Source organism: Geotrypetes seraphini, chromosome 10, assembly GCF_902459505.1.
Source record: "Geotrypetes seraphini chromosome 10, aGeoSer1.1, whole genome shotgun sequence".
Taxonomy (NCBI): Eukaryota; Metazoa; Chordata; class Amphibia; order Gymnophiona; family Dermophiidae; genus Geotrypetes; species Geotrypetes seraphini.
In genome coordinates this window covers 64239023-64262435 of record NC_047093.1, presented here as the reverse complement: position 1 = coordinate 64262435, position 23413 = coordinate 64239023, and the positions used below count along the sequence as shown (strand labels likewise).

The following is a 23413-nucleotide window of genomic DNA, read 5'->3' as shown; positions in this document are numbered from 1 at the left end:
ACTATAGTCTTGTCAAAGCCAAATAAAGATCCCACTCTGGTTTCAAATTACAGGCCTATTTCTTTAATTAATGTTGATGGAAAACTTTTAACTAAAACTTTAGCAATACGTTTGGCTAAAGCTCTCCCTTTTATTATTGGGATGCACCAAACTGGATTCGTTGCTCAAACACATTCTTCTAATAAAACCAGGCTTGCCTTGCATATGTTGAATTTATCAAAAGCCTTAAATGATCCAGCTTTTTCTGTATCCCTTGATGCAGAGAAGGCCTTTGATCGTGTAGAATGGACCTTCATGTATCAAGCGTTGGAATGGTTTGGCATTGGTTCAGGATTTATACAAATGATTCAAACATTGTATAGCTCCCCTGTTGCTATATTGTATATTAATAATAATTTCTCAGATGGCTTTAGGTTGCAGAGGGGGGTTAAACGAGGCTGTCCTTTATCTCCTCTGCTTTTTGATATTGTATTGGAACCCCTGTTACTAGCTATTCAGCAAGCAGATGAGATTCAGGGTATTCCTCGTAGAGATCAGGAATATAAGGTCTCGGCTTACGCAGATATATTGCTCTATTTGAGAAATCCTGAGACAATCATTCCTTGCTTACTTGAAATGATTGAGAAATTTGGAAAATTTTCAGGTTATAAGATAAATTGGAGTAAAACAGAAATTCTTCCACTCAATGTCCATTGTACAAAAGGTTTGTTTGATTCATTTCCCTTTCTATAGAGGGAAGATGGAATAAAATATTTAGGCATTTGGATTAAAAATACAATGGAAGAAACAATAACATTAATTGAAAAATCGTTATTACAGAAGGTCACAGAAATGTGTGACCAATGGAATCCTTTACATCTTTCATAGTGGGGGAGAGTCCAAACTATTAAGATGATGATCTTGCCTGTGGTTTGTTATCAGATGGGTATGTTGCCGGTTTATTTTCAAGGGTCCTTTTCTAAAAAATTAAAAAGACCAATTTCAGAGGGAGGGGTAAATTTTCCCAATTTTTATAGGTATCATCAAGCCTATATTTTGTGTCAGAGTATGTATTGGGTCCTCCCAGAGCTCATGGAAAAACTCCCAGATTGGTTGTGGCTTGAATGGCAACTCATGTCTCCTTTATGCCTTTGTCATGTGCTCAGTATCAAAATGCCTAGTTACAGTAAAGAAACAGAATATTAGCTGATACATGGAAAACATTGCGTTATGTAAGTAATTTAACAACAATTCCAATTCACAAATCTACAAATCAATCTATATGGCTGAACTCCAAGATTCAAACTGGCGGAGAAAGGCTCGCCTGGAAGCATTGGATGATAGCAGGAATATGTTTATTAGATGATGTTATCTCTAATGGTAAAATGCTTGAATTTTCACAGTTGCAACATAAATATGGTCTTAATAAATCAGAATGTTTTAGATGGTTGCAACTGAAGCAAGCCATTCAGGCGGGGTTCCCTGAATGGAAAAACCTTGGTAATCATTTTAGTATGGAGTTCTTATGCTTTCAGGCGGACTTCTTAGGTCACCAGGCCGCCCAGTGATATAAATTGCTGACTGGATTTATTAAAAAGAAACTAAACACTGGTCTGAGAAACATTTGGAGTATTGAGATTAAGCACCAAATTACTGCGTCTCAATGGCCACAAATTTGGACTTGGAGGATGAGATGTACAGTGTCGGCATCTATGAGACAAACTTATTTTTTTCTGTTACATAGAGCATTATGGACCCCTATTCGATTACAAAAATTGGATAGCTCTAAGTCTAATAAATGTTGGCACTGTCATCTCGAAGCAGGGACTTTAGATCATTTATTATTCTATTGTCCATTTATTATGAATTTCTGGAAATCAATTTGGGACCAAATTAACTGTTTATTAGATAACCTAGTGGCATTATCATATGATACTGTGCTATTTGGTATGGCAATGAGAGCAAAAAGTCAAATTTCTACAAATAATAACAAATTATTACTTATGACTGGGGTTGCCATTCAACAAATTACGTATAATTGGAAAAATTGGAGTAGATTAAATTATAATTTCTGGTGGAATTCCTTATGTCATGTTTATAAAATGGAAAGATTTATTGCAATACAGCGCGTTTTTTTCAGGAAATTTCAGGATGTGTGGGAGCCATTTACAAAGTATTGTACCGATTAGATGAAATTTTTTTTTTCCCCCTTAAATTTACAAGTTTGATTGTGAGGGGGGAGGGTAAATTTATTGTTACATATTGTATAAGGTATTGATTATATGATAAGAAAGGGTGGGAAGGGTGGGAGATAAGAGCATATTATTTGTACCATTGATGATTATTAAGTGTTATATTTATTGTTAATTTGTTTGGATATATTGTTACACTTATTGTAAATTTGAAAATGAATAAAGAATTTAAAAAAAAACCCCAAAAACAATGGGAGTAGTGCATGTAAAATTTTTAGCGTACAATTGATAAAAGGGCATGCTCATGGGAGGGGTAAGAGTAGTTTGGGGCATTCACTAAAGAACGGGCCCTATTATAGAAGCTGGTGGTTCTGTGTCTAATTTAGGTATGGGGATTTACACTAGGGTTCAGCTGGTGTAAATCCTCGCACCTAAAATTGGGTGCGCATTTTGTTATATCTCTTGCAAATTTATTGGGGAAATCCCGAAAACCTAACTGGATTGAGGCTCTCAAGGACCGACGTGGACAACCCTGATTCTAATCTGAGGTAGCAGTCGGCAATGGTTTCCAATGTGACATGGACAAAAGGACATGGACTGAAGCTAAGGGGGGACAAGTCCAGGATAAATACAGGAAGTTCTGCTTCACGTAATGAATGGTGGACACCTGGAATGCTCTCCCAGAGGAGGTTATTGCGGAATCCACCGTTCTAGGATTTAAAAGCAAACTAGATGCACATCTCCTTATGAGAGGCATAGAGGGATATGGGTGACTAAAATTACGCCAGGTGTACACCTGACTGGGCCTCCACGTGTGCGGATCGCCGGACTTGATGGACCGAAGGTTTGATCCGGAGATGGAAGTTCTTATGTTCTTATTAAAAAGGCAGAACCTGTCAAAAGCTTGTGCTATCAGCAGGAGGAGCAATGGTTGATATATTCTGCTAGCTAGTGCAGAAAGAAGCCAAACAAAGAACAGCAGATGGCTTTTATAACATCACTAATATTTTTATTTATAATACCACTTATATACCGCAAGGGGATCCTAAGCGGTTTACATTGAATGGCGATAAGTACTCTTAAGTGTTTATCCCTAATGTTGTGGATTATTCCCTGTTCACGGTGGTGGTGATGGTTGGGGGGCCTGCAGTCAGCAGAAGCATTTTGTTAACTGAAGACATTCAAGGCCCAGCATTTGAAAGTTATTTTTGTATGGCGGTACTAACCCTAAGCCACAGAAACAATGAGCAGAAGCCTGAAATGGATAGGGTTATGTTTTCTCTTTGTTTAAAAACTCTGGGCCCTTTTTTATGCAAGACTTAATCATATTTGGGCACTATGTCAAGAAAATTCTTAGGGTCTGTAATGTAAATAGGATTAGAAAGAAATTGAAACTTTTGATATGCAGGGGCCTGTGTTATTGTGAAAAACTTACTCTCGATCCTCCCAAATTTGAATGCGCAGTTTACGGTAAGTAACAAGCCAGTTAGTGCCAGTAATTGGGCACTAATTAATTATTGGCACTAATTGATGCCAATTTGTATTTATGCGCACATACTTCTAGGTAGTATTCCATTCAGGTACATATGTAAAATTTTTAGCGTACAATTGATAAAAGGACATGCTCATGGGAGGGGTAAGAGTAGTTTGGGGCATTCACTAAAGAACGGGCCCTATTATAGAAGCTGGTGGTTCTGTGTCTAATTTAGGTATGGGGATTTACACTAGGGTTCAGCTGGTGTAAATCCTCGCACCTAAAATTGGGTGCGCATTTTGTTGCTAAGCACTGTTTTATAGCGATCAGCATTCTTGAATCTAATCCCATGTGTGTAATCCATGTTGACTAGATGGGAGGGCAAGTAAGGGCCTGTTTGGGCCTAGTTAATAAAGATACACAAGTGCATATGCCTTGTAATAAAATTGCCTCACAAAATCTGTAAAAATTATCGTAACAATTCCTGTCTAAAATTTGCATGCAACTTGGGCATGCTTAGGGGTGGAGAATAAGCGTGGTAAGCTTGGGTGTGCAAATTAGGCCAGGTAAAGCCTGGCCTAATATACCAGCACCTACCTCAATGACACCTTTCTAGTGGTTCCCTCACTACAACTGTCTTTGATATACTTATCTTTCCTTTTTACTCTTCCTCTTCTTTTTTTGTTTTCTACCTTTCCATTGTGGCAGGGAATAGGGTGCTAAGGTGCTGTCCTGGCCCACACACACACACACACACTGTCCAGCTGAGCGGTTCATTGGAGTGGCTAAGCAAGCCTTGCCCTCAATAAAGCACTGCAAACTTTGGATTCAAAACAAAGGCTTCGTTTATTTTTCTTTTGACCCTTGCATTCCAAAATAATCAAATGACACAGGCAAACATTGTTCCATATCATGTTGTAGAAGGTAATTCAGAAGACAAACCAAAATGATGCCACAGAATACTTTCTGGAAAATCAAAACATTTGCAGAGTGCTTCTCGTACACAGTGCTGAGCACCTGCAATTGCATCAGCTGTTCAATCAGCTCCCTGATGCTGTGTTTTGAAATGCACAATACTTACTATAGCCTTTGTAACTTTGCTACAGTACAGTGCTTTTACAGTTCTAGATATTACCAGTTCCTTGAGATTCCCTCCAAAGGTTTGTACAATTCTTGGTTTTCAAATAAACAGTGGTTTCTTTAGGAAGATTTAACTATGAGGTCAGGGACGTGGCCTACCCCCTTCTTCACAGAAATGCAGAGAAAACGTTAGCATTCAGCTTCAGCTTCACAGCAGACTTTTAGGCAAAGAGATATGTTTCTTCCCATACCATCTCATTCTCTGGCTCTGCAGTGTTTTTGTATTCTCAAGCCTTGTGAATTCTGAGGACATTTCACTATCCTGGCTTACATTTTCTTTTTCTGACTGGCAATCTCAGCTGCTCTCATTAGCCTCCCTCTCTAGCTGGGAATAAGCTATCTGAGCCCCTATTCCTACACCCCTAGCAGGCAGATAATATTTTACCTTGCCAGTGGTTTGGGGTGCTGGATTCCCTTGATAATAGCCTTCAACTTGGTAAGGGTTTGGGCAGCTAGGAGTCCCCACTTGCCTTGAGTCTTGCTCCTGTCTGGCAAGTAGCCAAGGTATGTCTGGTCCAAAGTCAGGCAGGAGTTTTCTCCCATCTTTCTTCCCCTCTGGGAGTTCCTGCTGGGGTGATCTCCTGCTGTGTGAGTCAGCTCCCTGTGATTCCTCCTTCTGTGTGAATCAGCTCCCTGTTTAACCAGGTGAGCTGAGCCACTCAGCTCTCTAATTGGCTGCCTAGTCAATTATTCCCTGAGGTCTGACGTTACTCTATGTGAAACTTGCACCCTTCCCCCACTGCTTACTGCAGCTTTGAAAGTGGATGTAAAACATTTTGTTGCCTATTGCACACTGCCTTGCTTATTCAAAGGCAAATAAATCTCTGTTCCTGCACTTTCTAAGTTTACAGGAACTGCCTCTGTATGGTCAAGGTTTGCAATGCTAGTATTGCAATTAGTGGCAGCGCTGTCATTGACTGGAATACTGTATGTCTTAGAGTTTGGCCCCTATTGCCTGCCACACCACCCACTAAAATTTCACCCTTTTTACTTTTCAACTACCTACCAACTTTCCATCTCCCTTTCTCATGCTCTAGCTCTCCCATTTCCCATCTCCCATCCCAGCCTTCGTAAGCCTCCTATTCCCTTCTATCTTCCATCTATTGCTTATTACTACATTTCTACCACTGTATTCACTATCCTCCTCTTATTCATCTCCTTGCCACTCCTCCCCCACCTCAGCCTCTCTCACATGATTCCACAATTTCCAGTATATTTTCTCCCTCCATTCTTGTAACCCAGCATCTCCCATCCCGCTCCCCTCATGGCCTGCCATCTCCCTCTCCTTTTTCCTCCACCATCTCTTTAGCCCATCTGTCTTCCTTCCTGTCTCTCCCCCCACAATTCATCATCTCACCTCCTCTCTCTTCTCCTTCTCATGGTCCAACATTGCTCCTGCTCTATTTCCTGCTATTCTTTCCTCCAACATCTCTTCAGTCCCCCTCCTAGGTCCAACGTTTCTCCTTCTCTCCCTCCCTTTCATCCCATGCTTCAACATATTTCTTGCTCTTCCCAACTGCCCTTCCATCCAGCATCTTTCCCTCCTCAGGCCTACCTGCCTGCTAACTGCCTGCTTACCTCCCCTGGGTTCAGAATCTCTGCCATTCTCTTGTCTTCTTCCATTCCATTGTCCACCATCTCTCTCTCCCTCCTCTCCCTTTCATAATTCAAGTTTCAAGTTTATTTTAATTTGATGAATTGCTTATTCAAATTTACTAAGCGAGTTACAATAAAAAACAAACAAACATATTTAGACATATCGTTTAAAATTTAAAAATAATGGGTTAGACCGACAGACTTACAGACTAATCGATACATAAGGAATTCATTTTTCTAGTCCCTCCCCACTCCACACCTGGGCTAACTGAAAACAGCTCCAGGGGGCCTCATGGTCCAAGCAACTATCCCCCTTCTCAGTCCATCTCTTTCCCTTCTTTTCACCTTCAAATCTTCTTTCAAAAATCAACATTTCCCTTTTTCAAATGGCCCCAGTACGGCAGCTTTTCTTTCAAGCTGATGGCAGCAGCCCCGAAGCTTTTCTTCTGCTGCAACCTGCCTAGGTGGAAACAGGAAGTTGCATCAAAGGGGCAGATTGTAGCAGAGGGAAAGCTTCAGGGCTTCTGCTAGTAGTTTGTAAGAATGACTGCCATACTAGGGCCCCCTAAAAAAGGAAAGTCTTGATTTTTGAAAGAAGATCAGAAGGTGAGAGAAAGGGAGAAAGATGGACTGAGAAGGGGAAGAGTTGCCCGGGCCACAGGACCCACTGGAGCTGTGGGATCCAGGGCAGTTGCCCTGTTTGACACACCCACCCCTCAACACCAGCCCTGGCTGTGTGATTGAAGGACTGTGATAGATATATCCAATCTGGCTTTGGCATGTGCAGGAAGCAGGAGCCTTGCCAAGCTATGGGCCTAAGGGACTGAGCTGCAAATCTGTAACAAGGTGTTTCAAATGTTGACAAGTTGCGCCTTTAAATACACGTGTCCCCCTTTTGAAATGCCCAAATTACATTATCACCATGCCTCCTTTACATCTGTAGTAGAGGCTTTCCTAAAACTACCACTTAAATGTGCATTCCTATTTACTCCTGCAAACCCCACTAACCCTTCCCAAATGATCTCCATACTGCTAGTGCTCATCGCAGTACTTGTGAGTTGCCGAAGAGCCACCTATTGTGGTTCATATGACAGCAAGATGCGTTTGGAAACTCTTTCAATCAGGTTGTGCATCACCCAGGACTAAAAGGTGCCCACAAGAGAATGACACAGGAACAAATTTTTCCCTGTCCATCAGGAACTTATTTTCCCGTACTGTCCCTGTGAGTTTTTTTCCTGTCCTTGCCCCATTCCTGCAAGCCCCGTCCTCATCTGCACAAGCCTGAAATGCTTTCAAATCATAAGTGTTCGAGGCTTGTGCGGTTAAGGCAAGGACAGCGGCAAAAGTTGTGGGGACAGGACGGAGAAATTGAGTTCCTGCAGGGACGGGGAAAAATTTGTCCCCATGTCATTCTCTAGTGCCCACCTAGCTTAAACCCTGGAGCCAGGGCAGGATTAATTCATCGAGGGCCCCTAGGCACACAAGTACACTGCCCCTCCCCCCCCCCGACCTGCCCCACCCCACCTTGCGCCCAGGCGGAAACAGGAAGCTGCGTCAGAGGGAAGCTTTGAGCAAGCAGCACCACTTGCACAATTACAGTTCCCGTTGCCTTTCTTACCCGCGTTGCTTGCTTGTCTTACTTTCCGTCAATGGGGGGGGGGGGGGGCTGCGTTGCCGATCGGGGTGGGGCCTGCTTGCCAATCGATGCTGGAGGGGTCCATCGCCATTTGGAAAAAACAATGTCGATGCCCTCCTTCATCGGGCCCCCCCTGACCATTTCAGGCCCTAGGCATGTGCCTACTTAGCCTATTGGTTAATCCTGCCCTGCCTGGGGCAGATGATGGTGAGAGTGGTGGTGCAGGACCTTCAGGAGGAGATACTTAGCATCCCAAGATTTCTATACACCCAGGCGAACCCATCGCAGCAGGAGGTAAACCACAGAAGCTGCGAAGATACATGATCATTTAAGTGGATGCCCTGCAGATGGAGAGGAGTTGATGTGCTGCTGCTCTGTATGATGCATCCAGGAACTAAATTGCAACATTTTTTGTGTTTCTTCTCCCTCAGATATTCTGGCCTCCGCTGCGGAATCTCTTCATTCCAGTGTTTTTGAACTGCTGGCTGGCTAAATGTGCCCTGGAAAACATGATTGTAAGTAGCCAAGAAACCAAGCATTTATTTATGTTTTGAATATTTACTTCAAGTTTTATTTAAAATTTGATTAATCGCATAATCATACTTCTAAGCGATGAACAAAAATAAAAATTTTAAAACATTCAGGGTGTACAATATATGGGTCATAGACTTGGCATACAGGACTTACAGTGTCAATGAGGAAGGGGGGTAAGAAATACAGTATAAAATAGGAAAGAAACGAGTAGGGAAAAAGCATAAGATAGGGTTTGAGGGGGGGGGGGGGAAAGAAGAGGAGAAACAGAAAAGAAAAGAGGAAAGGTGATAGAGTTGGAATAAGATAGTTGGAAGCTTGTCCTTGCATAGGGAATCAGAGATCAAGGGTTGAAGGCTTAACCTGACTTGAAGAGTCAGAGGTCAAAAATGTCCTTAAAAAGAAAGCATTTTAACTTGCTCCACATTATGTGGTTGTCTCTGTCCTTAAATCCCTGGAAAGTTTGCACTTGCACAGTCTTCTTTTTTTTTTTAATATCTTTATTCATTTTAAAGCCAAAAATAAGTGCAACATATTATACAGACATTTTACACTTTAACAGCACTCAAATTATATTTATGACAAATACATATATCACCCTCCTCCCTTTCTACATAGCCAACAAGTGCACTCAAATTAAAAGGATCTCCCCACCCACCCACCCACCCTGTACGTGTATGATCAAAGGGCAAAATCAACAATCACTCCTTACAGAATTTTGTCAATGGCTCCCAAACCTCCATAAATTTCCTATAATGTCCCTCCTGTATAGCAATCACACGTTCCATTTTAAAAGTGTGGCATAGAGATTCCCACCAGAAAGTATAATTTAACCGATCCCAGTTTTTCCAGTTCCTCAAAATAAGTTGTATGACAACCCCTGTCATAATAAAGAGAAGTTTATTATTATGGGAAGATATTTGGCTTTTAGCCCTCATTAGTGTGCCAAATAGCACGGTATTGTACGTCAATGCCACTGGATTTTCCAAAAATTAATTCACTTGACCCCAAATGGATCTCCAAAATTTAAGTATCAAGGGATAATAGAACAGTAGATGATCCAATGGTCCCTACATCGAGATGACAGTGCCACTTGTAAATTTAAGGGAAACAAGATTTTTCTAATCATTACAATACTTTGTTAATGGCTCCCAAATATCTTGAAATTTCCTGAAAGAACCCCGTTGTATTGCAATGTCTCTCCATTTTATAAATATGACATAAGGAGTTCCACCAAAAATTATAATTTAATCTATTCCAATTTTTTCAATTATATGTAATTTGTTGAATGGCAACCCCAGTCATTAAAAGTAATAATTCAATAGTTCAATTATGGGGTGGGAGGGAGGGTATTTTTATTGTTACATGTTGTATAAGTATTGATTATATGATAGATAAGGGTGGGGAGGGGGGGAGATAAGAGAATATTATATGTATCATTGTTGATTATTAAGTGATATATTTATGGTTATTTGTATGGATATATTATCACACTTATTATAAGTTTAAAAATGAATAAAGATTTAAAAAAAAAAATAAAAAGAGATGACAGTGCCAGCATCTATTAGACTTAGAACTATCCAATTTCTGTAAACGAACAGGGGTCCAAAAAGATCTATGTAACAAGAAAAACCATGTTTATCTGATAGATGCAGACGCCTTTCATCTCATCTCACGGTCTTCTTGTCTTGAGAGTCTTATCTTCAATTATTTGCAAGTTTAAGTCCAGATATCTGAAGATCAGACTGTAACAAGCTTCGTTCTGCTTTGTTAATAACTAGAGGCACTTGAGGTGTTTGGTACATTTAACTAAGTCTTATTTCATTTATTTGCTAATATCTCTAGGTTTCCTCTATTCTCGCACAGAGGTCAATAAACCTTAAAAGAACATAAAAGTGCATAAATCAAATCCTAGCTCCACTTGGGACTACTTGTAGAAACTTCTCTATCACAATATAGGGCTCAGCTAAACGGAGCTCCTAGGGACAAATCTAATTTATAACTCAAGGAAGCTGTTTAGCAGCTGTAGCAGCATACATAAGCACAGCCAACAAACTGAACAGCAACCTTTCTCTGAAAGCTTCCTACTGACGCCTCCATTCTTTCGGACCCATCTGTGATTTTTTTTTCTCCTAAACCAGCACGTTAGTGGTTATGCAAAGAGCATCACCCTGCCTCCCTCTGCCTTTCCTACCTATCTGGCAATTCTCTTGCTGGTGCTGTGCCATCTCAACTCCAAGATTTGTGTTCTATCCCATGGGCAGGCTGCCATTTTAGTCAGTCCAAGATCAGCTCGCTCTCTCTCTACGGTAGGACCCAGAAACTCATATGATAATCCGTTCTCTTATGTAATAACAGGTATCACAACCTGCATAGACTCCACATTCATCCTGGAAGAATGCTGGATATCCATCCCCACAAAGAGTCAACCTCAAAAAGGGAAAACAGCTTTTCAGTGAAGGATTAGTTTCTCACATCTCAAACCTGTCTCAGGCTCGCTAGTCAGGGTTACAGAATATCCACAATGAGGATGCAGGAGATCAATCTAAATATACTGGAGACCCAATATATGTAAATGTATCTTTTCCCAAATTTTATAAAAAGTGCTAAAAATTGCATGTGCAATTAAATTGCATTTCAAGCTAATTAGCACCGATAATTGGTATTTTAACAAGCAATTATTGGTGCTAATTAAAATGTAGGAATCATTTTTGATAGTAAACTCTCCTTTGAACAGCAGATAGGTCAGGTATTAAAAAAAAGTCTATTACTGGCTTAGACGTAGTCGTTCAGTCAGCAAGACCTTAGATTTTGACTTCATTCACACATTTATTCATGCCTTTGTAATATCAAGGTTAGATTATAGTAATTCAATATATTGTGGAATCAATGCAGCACTTTTACGTAGGTTACAGATATTACAAAATTCAGCAGCTAGGCTTCTATTCAAAGCTAAAGTATATAATCATATCACTCCTCTGTTGATAGGTTTACACTGGTTGCCTGTACATTATAGATCTAAACTTAAAATTCTTTCTCAGACTTTTTTAAAGCTCTACATTATGTAGCTCCATCATACTTGGCTGCAGTAACCATTCCGTATAGCCCAACACGTACATTACGGTCAGTTGACTCTCATAGACTCGTACTTCCTTCACCAAGATTGGCTCATTATAAATCAACTCATAGTTCAGCTTTTTTTTTTTTAATCTCCATTCTTATGAAACGGCCTTCCACAAATTATTCAAAGTTAATTTTCATTTCTAAAAATTTTAGTCTATGTTGAAAACTCATTTCTTCAATTCGGCATTTAATTTGAGGTGATTTTTAGATTGTCAGTGGACATGAGAAGGCTGCATTCACAAGACCACAACAAAAAGAGGGGGGGTCCTCTCCTTAATATTTAGGTTAGGTCTTTCCTATTGATAATGACGTTCTTTTCTTGGTTTAACTGATTTTATTAGGTTTTGTAAGCCGCATTGATCTGTTCTAAAGTGTGGGATACCAAATTTTAATAAACGTAAACCATTATGTTATGCACGTAAATTTAGTAGCAGGATCCATGCCTATATTTTACGCACAAGTCAAAAAAAGTTGGCGCATTAATGGGCAGATCAGGGATGTATCTTTTAAGATACATATGTAATTGTAATTATATTCATAGAATAAGAGCCTGGGGAGATTCTGTAAATGGTGCTCAGAAATGCACACTGAAAAATATAGGTGCTATTCTATAAAGGGTGCCCATTGCACCGATTTCTGTGACTTGCTTTGGGTGCTAGACTTATGCTTGCTGAAACCCAGTGTAAATGCTGGTGCCCAAGGTAGGTACACCGAGGCAGTATTCTATAACTACCTGTGCAGATTTCAGAACACCCCTGACATGCCAATCTAGGAGCCTAACTTAATTATTTTAAAAGCTTTAATTGGCACTGTTAATTGAAAATTGCAACTGAATCACAATCATATGGTAGATGCCTAAGTTGGTAGGCGCCTACCACTTTGAGGTAAGCATCTACGCCAAGGCTCCTACCAGAAAATAGGCATGGCCAAGGTGCATGGGTGTGCTTTGCATTGAAGGGGCAGATTATGGGTGTGTCATGACTTAGGCGCTGGCCTAACTTAAGTGCGCTGATTTAGGCCTGGTATAGAGTTCGCCTAAAGTTTCAACGCTGCTGGTGCCTAAGACTGCTTAGGTGCCACAAGACGCAATTCTTTAAATGGTATCTTAACTTATGATTGACGCCTGCACTCCTTGTCCGCCTGCATGTTAGGTGCTGTTTATAGAATCAGGGCCTGTGCCTTATAGAACTGTGCGCAGCCAGATGTGCATGCAAATTTTAATGAGTACCAGTCAACTTCAATAACATTACATTGCATTAGTGATTTCTATTCCGCCATTATCTTGCGGTTCGAGGCGGATTACATCCAAACTAAAACAAGAATTACATTCAAAATTTGAAGGAATAGAATAAGCGATGACATAAAAAAAAATTTTTAAGGTAATAAAAATGTCGGGTAAAAGAGTTACCAATGGGAAGTAGAAGTCTTTAGGAGATTGGAATAGGGTGAATTATGGGGTTTTAGATAACGTTTGGTAAATAGAAGAATATTAGAAAGTATTAAGGGTATAGAGAGTGTTGGATGTTGGGTTGGGATTGGTCGTGTTGGCTGATAGCACCCAATTATCAATAGTTAAGGGCATGTTAATTAATGTGTACATGCATCTTGGGTGCATGTGCAAATTTGGATGCTATATATAGAATCCAGGGAATTGTGGATATCCTGAAATCCCGACTGGCTGTGAGATCCCCAGGACAGGATTGGGAAACCCTGCTGTAGTGACATGCATTCTTTAGATTTAAGACCACCCTACTGCCTGCTAGCCTGTATGCTGGTAAGGGAATAGAACATACTTTGGAGGAATTTCAAGCTATCTGACATTTGAACTAACCAAGCTGAAGCCCCTCATTAATATATATTTGATTATGCACTATTAGTGGGGAAGGAGAGTGAAGGGAGTGTGCATTACTTAATATTACCATATCTGGAAACTAGAAGACTCGCTCTTATGGAGGGTTGTCCTTCAAATCATGAAAGGGCCCTTTCACTAAGTGGCAGTAAGCACAAACGTGTGCTTACCACTGCTTAAAAATGGCACTAGTGGGCTGCACTCAGGAGCCACATGCTAACTGCAGGCTCGGTGCACACCACTATTTTATTTTTTTTAGCACAGAGGGTATGTTTGGGGGCAGAGAATAGACATGTCTTGCGCTAATCAATTACCATATGGGCATTGGCACAGGCTGAGCAATTTGTGCAGGATTAGCATGGGAGCCCTTACTGCCAGGCTCATGTGCTAATTTCAAAATTAGCTTGTGACCATTAATAGGGTAACCCATATGCTAAAAATAGTGCAGGCCACTTTTTAGCACAGCTTAGTAGTTGTGGGTTTAAAAAAATATATATATATATATATATTTTGTACTGAAGTTATCAGAGCTCAAATGTAATCATTTTAACAGAATGTATTGCTAACAAATTTCTAATTAGGAATTCTGAATTCAGCCCCAAGGAGACACACCAGTGTGATCTAGCTTGTGACTGAATTTGTCATCTTCTGTCAGACAAACAATAGACATAGAAATAGTGAAACAAAAAGTGACTTTCCCACGCACACTCTACCCATTGCATCTTTATGCTTTATAATCATTGTAGCGTGGCACCGGAGCCATGGTGACTTGGAATGTTGCTACTATTTGGGTTTCTGCCAGGTACTTGCGACCTGGATTGGCTGTTGTTGGAAACAGGATACTGGGCTAGAGGGACTATTTGTCTGACCCAGTATGGCTATTCTTGTGTTCTTATGACTTAGATGACTCACACAAGCTAAGCATAAAAGTGTCTGGCTATGCATGTTGGAACATGGTTGACACCCTCATAGAGTAAATGGTGCTCAATGCTTCTTTAATTTTAGTCAGGACTGGCTCCACTTTTTTTCTCCTTTCCAGAATGATCTGCACCGAGCTATCCAGAGGACACAGTCGGCCATGTTTAACCAGGTTCTGATCCTCATTTGCACCCTCCTGTGTCTCGTTTTTACTGGGTAAGCTAAGACACCTTCTAATCCAGGGGTCTCAAAGTCCCTCCTTGAGGGCCGCAATCCAGTCTGGTTTTCAGGATTTCCCCAATGAATATGCATGAGATCTATGTGCACGCACTGCTTTCAATGCATATTCATTGGGGGAAATCCTGAAAACCCAACTGGATTGCGGCCCTCGAGAAGGGACTTTGAGATCCCTGTTCTAATCTCACTACAGGTTTAATTTTGTGCAGTGTAATATCTCTCAATATTTATTTATTCTGTATTTAATGGATTGCTATTAGAAATCAAACATGTTAGCAAAAATCAGTAAAAACTAAATTTTAAAACTAAAAACACATGATGTAGGCACATAAGGAGGAGATTTGCATAGAGTAAGAATAAAAATTGGAAAAAAACAAAAGAACAGATAACTGAATACATTAAGGAGGGGGACTAGGAGGTCAATAATTATCACTACCCATGTGCAAAAAATATTTTTAATTTTTTGGTTGAGGAAGCATGTCTGCACTAATCAGTTAGCACATCTATATTATTGCTTCCTCATCAGCCCTCATTGTCTACAAAATGGGTAGCGGTAAGTGTTTACGAGGTAATTGTTTCTAATGGATATCTTGCGGCTAAAATCAAACCTTTTGCAAGACATCCTGGAGAGAACTTGGACGTTCTAAGTGCCTAAAAAGTACCCAAACTGACTAGATGACAATTGAGGGGTTAAGTAATGACCCCCCCCCCCCACCACCACCACGATACACACACACTCTTCCAGTGGTCATTAACCCCTTCCCACTCACCCCCAAAATATGAATAAAACAGTATATACCTGTCTCTAGAATAGCAGCATCTGATATAGAGAAACCAAGTAGAGCATCACACAGGTGTCTTAAGAAGCCAGGTGGGTGGGCTAGTGAACCATAGAGAGAAGGAGCTAGGCCCATAAGCCATTCTAATCGCCACATTTATGGTGGAAACTATGAGCCCTCCAAAACTCACCAAAATCCTATATATATATTGCCATATAGGTGCCACATAAGGGCTATTGGGTTGGTAGGTAGGTGGATATAGTAGGTTTTGAGCTCAGCATAAATTGTAAGGGGGTTATGGTGAGATGTATATCTGGTACCCTTTCAGTGAAGTTCACAGCAGTGCCCTCTAAGGTGCCCCACTGCTCTGTTGGTATGTCTATATGGCCACTCCATTACAATGCTGGCCCCTCCCACATCTAAATGATGCTGATTTGGACATTTCTGGCTTGGATGGTCTTGAGGTAAAAAATGGGGTATAAAGTTAAACATCCTGATGGTCTAGATGTTCTGGTGGCCAAGTCGTCCACATAGACTATTTTCAAAAAAATATATATTTGGCTGTCCAGTTTGAAAATGGCCTTCTTTTGCCCTCGACTGTGGACATTTAGCTGAAAACATCCAAATCAGACTTAGACATTCTGTTCAAAAATGGCCCTCTTCATCTCTTTGACTACTTTACACATTTATGCAGCTTGAACTCCCCATGTTTGCCTTGTAATCAAGCAAAACATTGTAGTTGAATTATCATTTAAATTAATGTATTATACACCAGGGAAATATGGTGACTATTGTTACAGTTATTGTTACAGGTAGACAGGCAGGCAGGCTGGCTTCGGGGGCGGGGGGACGGGACAAAGTGTGGAAGGCAGTGAGAGGGACATAGGAAGGAGGCACTGGGGGCACTAAGGACATGGGAAGGAGGCACTGGGGGTACTATAGACATGGGAAGGAAGCACTGGGGGCACTAAAGACAGGAAGGGGCACTAAGGACATGGGAAGGAGGCACCGGGGGCACTAAGAACATAGGAAGGAAAGAGGGAGGGAATAGAAAGGGACAATTCTTGGGCCTGAGTACAGAAAGAAAGAAATGAAAGAAAGGATACACAGACAGAAGGAAACGCAACCAGAGACTCATGAAATCACCAGACAGCAAAGATAGGAAAAATGATTTTATTTTCAATTTAGTGATCATAATACAAAATTAAAATGGTGTTACTCTTAAAGGCTTTATTAAACAGTATTCTTCTTGCTCTCTGAATGCTGTGCATGATTGCTTATACCCTGTAGTGGCCACTCATACTTCGTGAATTTTTGTTCAATAATAGTAGTTCCTTGTTTTGTTTTCAAATGGCACAAAAATAGCTTAAACATAGACATCTACTTTATCCCCTTCATTCTATAGCTAGCACCTAAAATTGAATGCCGAAATTTGGCACACCGGGCATAAGCTATAATTGCAAGCGCAACCCAATTGACAAATGAAAGTTTCTTGACAATGATTATTTATTTATTCAATTTTTCTATACTGTTCTCCCAAAGGAGCTCAGAACAGTTTAAATTAATTTATTCCCTGTCTGTCCTGGTGGGCTCACAATCTATCTAATGTACCTGGGGCGATTAAGTGACTTGCCCAGGGTCACAAGGATCAGCGTGGGTTTGAACCCACAACCTCAGGGTGCTGAGGCTGTAGCTTTCACCACTCCTAACAATCAATTATTGGTAATAATTGGCAACAAATAAAATTTACATGCGCATCATCCTAGTCAGGATTCTGTAAAGATGTGTACATAAATTTTCTGTGTGAATCCAAAAGAGGAAGTCGTCACAGGAGGGGCATGGGGGAATCAGGGGTGTTCCTAAAAGTTGCCTGCAGTGTTATAGAATATAGCATAGGGGTGCCCACACTTTTTGGGCTTGCGAGCTACTTTTAAAATGACCTAGTCAAAATGATCTACCAACAATAAAATTAAAAAAAAAAACACAAAGCACACTGTACGAGAGAAAATGTTAATTATCTGGGGTTTTTTTTCAAAGAGATCAAGGCAGATGACTTTATGCAATGTAACTTCAATAACAACTATACAAAAATAGACAAATATACCCCCTCTCTTTTTACTAAACCGCAATAGCGGTTTTTAGCGCAGGGAACTACGCTGAATGCCCTGTGCTGCTCTCGTTGCTCATAGGCTCCCTGCGCTAAAAAACGCTATTGCGGTTTAGTAAAAGGGGGCCATAGTGCAAAATATAAACAGATATAAATTCTCAAACCGGACACATTTTGATCACTAAATTGAAAATAAAATCATTTTTCCTACCTTTGTTGTCTAGTCATTATTCAAATTTTGTTGGTCCCAGGCTCTGGTTGTCTTCTGATAACTTGCTTGCCAGGGTCTCCTTCTTTCTTCTTTCTCCATGCTAACCATCCATCTTCTATCTCTGTCCTCCCCTTCCATTTCCCTTCCCTCCCCTGGAGGTCTGGAATCTTTCCTTTTTTTTGTCCCCCATCCACAGATCCACCTTTTCTCAACTATCCTCTTATCCAGTATCTCTATCCCTCTCCATACCATCCCTTATGTCCAACTTCTTCCCCTTTCTGTTCCTTCCCTCCCTAAATCCCATTGTCCACCATCTCTCTCCCCCATCTCTTCCTCCCCAAAGTCCGACATATGCACATCTCTTTGAGCCCCCCCTTCCCTCCCTCCCTCCCTTCCTTCTACTTCAGGGCCCTCCCCCCCCCTGAAGGCCTGCACCACACCCCTGAAGGCCTGCACTACCCCCCTGAAGGTCTGCATCCCACCCCTGAAGGCCTGCCTGTCTCCCCTGGAGGCCTGCACTACCCCCCTGAAAGTCTGCATCCCACCCATGAAGGCCTGCACTCCCCCCCCCAAAGGCCTGCACCACCACCCCTGAAGACCTGCAGCCCCCAAAGGCCTGCACCACCACCCCTGAAGGCCTGTTCCCCCACCGAAGGACTACCTCCCTCCCCCCCCCAGAAGGCCTGTGTGTTCCTCCATGACGTCTCGTGCATCCCTTTACTTAAATTTTAGCAGGGAGCAGCCAGCAGAGATGATCACCAGTACTTTAGCAATCCTTGTAGGTTGCCATAGGCCTCAGGAGCTGTCGCCCCTCTGCCGCGGTCCCACCCCTCCTCTGACGTCAAAGGCAGAATCGCGGCAGAGGGAAGACAGTTCCTTAGCCTATGGCAACCTGCAAGGATCGCTAAAGTACTGGCAATCGTCTCTGCAGGCTGCTCCCTACTAAAATTAAGTAAAGGGATGCGCGGGAGGCTAGAGAGAAAGCCGTACAGCACAGAAAGGAAACCGCATGGCTCAGCGACCAGTCAATCGCAAATTGACGTATTGGACACCCCTGATATAGCACATCTGCACCCTAATTTAGGCTTGAGAATTTATTCCAGGTTTCAGCTGGTGTAAATCCTCATGCCCAAAATTGGATGTGTACCCAGACGCTAAGTGCCATTCTATAAATGGTGCCCATATTCAGCTGCTGTTTATTGAATCGTGCTTGATGCCGTTTTCTCGACCAAATTTGGGCACCATTTACAGAATCCAGTCCTAAATTATGCATTTTGAAAAACATAATGAAGAAAAAAAAAACCAATCCCAATGCAGGGGTAAGACAACTGAGCTTTCTTGAGTGTGTTGTGCAGTCCGAAAGGACTCCATCTGCTGTGAATACTCTGTGCCCATCTTTTTGGCATATATCAAATACTGTGACAGATTGGACGGTGGTGTGTCCATGATGTATTGTGGCTGGTCTGCGGAGCTGCCAAAACTAATATTCCTGGCTAGCTCTCAGGCATAAAAACCACTAAAAACAAACACGCTCCCATTGATGACAGCTACCACCAACTTGGTACTTCTTGTCAAGGATATTTGGCACTTTGTTGCACCCAAGCAATAGCATCACGGTGTGTGCTGCCAGTGAGCCACAGAAAAGGAAGACTGCTTTTTCCATCAGTGGGAATTTTAGAGTCGCATGGAAGACTATAATGAAATAGAGGGTTAAATATGTTCAGAGCACCCTACATGTTAGTACACAGCAGATGCTGTTTTTATTTAGTCGGATTTCTGGCACCAGGAAGATAAATTGTAGCTCAAATTTGTCAGGTTTCACACTTTTTGACGATGTTATGTTATTCATCCATTCCATACTAAATAGACAGATAAACCAATTAGAATATAAATTTTGTCCAAGAATTTCATAGAATAGGACCAAGTTCTCTTAACTGTCAATATTATACGTATGAATGGTGGCCTAACAAATGGGCGAAACATGTTGGCATCATCAGTCCCTTATATAAAAAAACCACAAGCTGAGTACAAATTATCTTTAAAGTTTATAAAACTTATCTTTAACATTTATAAAAATAATCTAAGAATCGTTGGGCATTTTTGGGAGGCACGTTATGGGCAGGCTTTGGGTGGGTTAGTCTTGGACATCGTGCGGCAATAACCAAACATTTCACAGGACCTCCTAGACAGAACTTAGACATTTTGGGCTAGACCTGTTTTAGAAGCATCTAAGTCAGGGGTCTCCAAAGTCCCTCCTTGAGGGCCGAATCCAGTCGGATTTTCAGGATTTCCCCAATGAATATTACATTACATTAGAGATTTACCTTGGGGTTCAAGGCGGATTACAAAAGAGATTTTAAAAAATGCATTGAAAGCAGTGCATCACATAGATCTCATGCATATTCATTGAGGAAATCTTGAAAACCCGACTGGATTCGGCCCTCAAGGAGGGACTTTGGAGACCCCTGATTTAAGTGCTACGAAGGTACCCAAACTGACCAGGTGACCACTGAAAGAATTAAGTAATGATCCCCCAGTGGTCACTAATCCCCTCCAACCCCACAAAGTTCTAAATGAAATAGTGCATACCTGTCTTTAGAACATCAGCACAACAGCCTAGTAGAGCACCACACAGGTTTCTTAAGTAACCTGATGAATGGACTAGTGATCCATAGAGAGGAGGAGCCAGGCCCATAAGTCACTAAAACCACTACATTTCTGGTGGAAAGTGTGAGCCCAACAAAACTCTACTCTGCTGTCATAGAGGTGCCACCTGTAGCCATAAGGGCTATTGGGATGGTAGGTTTTGGGGGAATTTTGAGGGGTGCTCCATAAATTATAAAGTGTTACGGTGAGATGTATATCTGGCGACCTTTATATGAAATTCGCAGCACTGCCCTCTAAGGTGTCCCACTTTCTCTGTTGGGATGTCTGTGTGGCCAGTCCAATACAATGCTGGCCCCTTCCATGTCCAAATGGTCTGCGTTTGGATGGTTAGGACTTGGACGTTTCTGAGGTTGAAAATGGGTTATAAAGTTAGGCATCCTAAGGTCTGACGTCCTTCGGACATCATGGGTGCCAAAATGTCCAAGTAGGTAATTTTATTTTTTGGACTCCTAGTGGTTCACCTTTTGCAAATAGACATTTCTGAGCCTTTGAATTTTGATGTTTTGCAAGAAATGTCCAAATTGGACTTAGATGTCCTTTTTGAAAATGGCCCTCCACGTGGGCGCTGGCCCTGAATAGTGCTGGTTTCTTTCTTCCAGACTCCACCCCTGTAATGCCCCTGTGCAACCCATTTCCAAAATAGCCAGTTGATGCTGATATTTAGTGGCATTGCCCAGTTAAATGCCACTTAATATCACTGGTTAGCTGGTCCCAAGTGATTTTAGCCTCCCCTGCCTGCTTAAATCACTTTCAATATCAACCCGCATGCCGTCATTTATACAAGCCCTCTTCGCATTTGATACAATATAAACCAGCATTTAAACACTTATCTGGCATACAATGCGTCTATCCTTAGAAGGGACACAGGAAGTGAAATATGCTAGTACTAGGTCTATAGTCATTTCTGTTGCAGGAGTAATTTTGTGGAATACCTTGGTAGGACACTTGAGGATGATTAATAATATACAGATTTTTTTTAATGTTTGAAAACATCCTTTTTTATTGAGGCTCTTTGAATGAATACTAAACAGTAACTTAAATAATTATTTTGTTTGAAAGTGTTATAAGGATTGTTTTATGTTAGAATTTTGTTGATTTTTATGTTATAAATGTGTATGTATTTTTGTAACCAGCTTAGTTTTAAACGGGATATAAGCTTTTAAAATAATAAATAAGTAAAATAAATGTCTAAATCCCCATATTATAAAGCTGGAACATGCATGTGTTAAAACCCAAATGCATGCAAATGGCAAGGGGATGTGATCTGGGCATGTTTGGGCAAGATGTTTATTTTCCATTTCAGAAAGGGACTAAACTTTTATGTCCTAAAAAAAATCAACATCGAGAGTTACACCTAAGGTGACCATACGTCCCATTTTGAACGGGACCGTCCCTTTTTCTTATCCCTTGTCCCGTTGTCCAAATGCACAGCTTCGGCGTCCCGAAGATGTGTGTGGGGACAACGGGACAGGGGATCGTGGGAGAATGGGCCCTCTCCCTGCTTACTTGCCCGCAGCCACAACAACAGCTGGAAGGCATGTCCCCAGCGCCAGCCCAGAAGCCTTCTCCCCGACGTCAATTCTGACGTCAGAGAGGATGTTCCGGGCAAGCAAATCACTGCCTGGCTGGCCCGGAACTTCCTCTCTGATGTCAGAATTAACGTCAGGGATTAGGCTTCTGGGCCAGCGCCGGGACATGTCTTTCCTGCGGTTGTTGCGGCAAGGGCAGGAAGTAGCAGCAAGCGGCAGCGTCAGACTGGGGAGGGGGGAGCAGAAGAATCGGGTAGGCTTCGGAGGGAGGGAGGCAGGCTTCGGAGGGAGGGAAGCAGACAGATAGGCAGAAGTCCTGCAGTTCAGCTTCTCATATTCGGTGCGGCAGGGAGGAAGGCTGGCTGGCTGGCTTCGGGGGAGGGGCTGGAAGGCAGTGAGGGGGAAGCAGGTAGGCAGGCCGGCTTTGGAAAAGAAGGGGCACAAAGACATAGGAAGGAGGCACAGTGGGCACTAAGGACATAGAAAGGAACACTGGGGGCACTAAGGACATGGGAAGAGGTACTAAGGACATAGGAAGGACATAGGAAGGAGGCACTGGGGGCACTAAGGACACAGGAAGGGGCATTAAGGAAGGAAAGAGGCACTGGGGGCACTAAAGACATAGGATGGAAGGAGAGAGGGAATAGAAAGGGACAATTGTTGGGCCTGAGTGCAGAAAGGAAGAAATGAAAGAAAGGATGCACAGTCAGAAGGAAACGCAACCAGAGACTCATGAAATCACCAGACAGCAAAGGTAGGAAAAATGATTTTATTTTCAATTTAGTGATCAAAATATGTCAGTGTTGAGAATTTATATCTGTTGTCTATATTTTGCACTATATTTGTCTATTTTTCTATAGTTAACATAAGAACATAAGAATTGCCACTGCTGAGTCAGACCAGTGGTCCATCATGCCCAGCAGTCCGCTCACGCGGTGGCCCTCTGGTCTAAGACCAGCACCCTAACTGAGACTAGCCCTACCAGCGCACGTTCTTGTTCAGCAGAAACTTGTCTAACTTTGTCTTGAATCCTTGGAGGGTGTTTTCCCCTATAACAGCCTCTGAAAGAGCATTCCAGCTTTCTACCACTCTCTGGGTGAAGAAGAACTTCCTTATGTTTGTACGGAATCTATTCTCTTTCAACTTTAGAGAGTGCCCTCTTGTTCTCCCTACCTTGGAGAGGGTGAACAACCTGTCCTTATCTACTAAGTCTATCCCCTTCAGTACCTTGAATGTTTCGATCATGTCCCCTCTCAATCTCCTCTGTTCGAGGGAGAAGAGGCCCAGTTTCTCTAATCTTTCGCTGTACGGCAGCTCCTCCAGTCCCTTAACCATCTTAGTTGCTCTTCTCTGGACCCTTTCAAGTAGTACCGTATCCTTCTTCATATTTTAAAGTCATCTGCCTTGACATCTTTGAAAATCCCTCCAAATATAAATGATAATTA

At 41.7% G+C, this 23413-nt stretch overlaps 1 protein-coding gene across 1 annotated transcript in view; it reads left to right on the top strand.

The window, feature by feature from the left end:
- Window positions 1-23413, top strand: part of KCNT1 (potassium sodium-activated channel subfamily T member 1) — a 152545-nt gene that overhangs the window by 19825 nt on the left and 109307 nt on the right. Inside the window, exons 3-4 of the mRNA XM_033962267.1 lie at window positions 8449-8532; window positions 14560-14654. Coding sequence (XP_033818158.1) covers window positions 8449-8532; window positions 14560-14654 — 179 coding nt within the window. The remainder of the gene's footprint in view (window positions 1-8448; window positions 8533-14559; window positions 14655-23413) is intronic.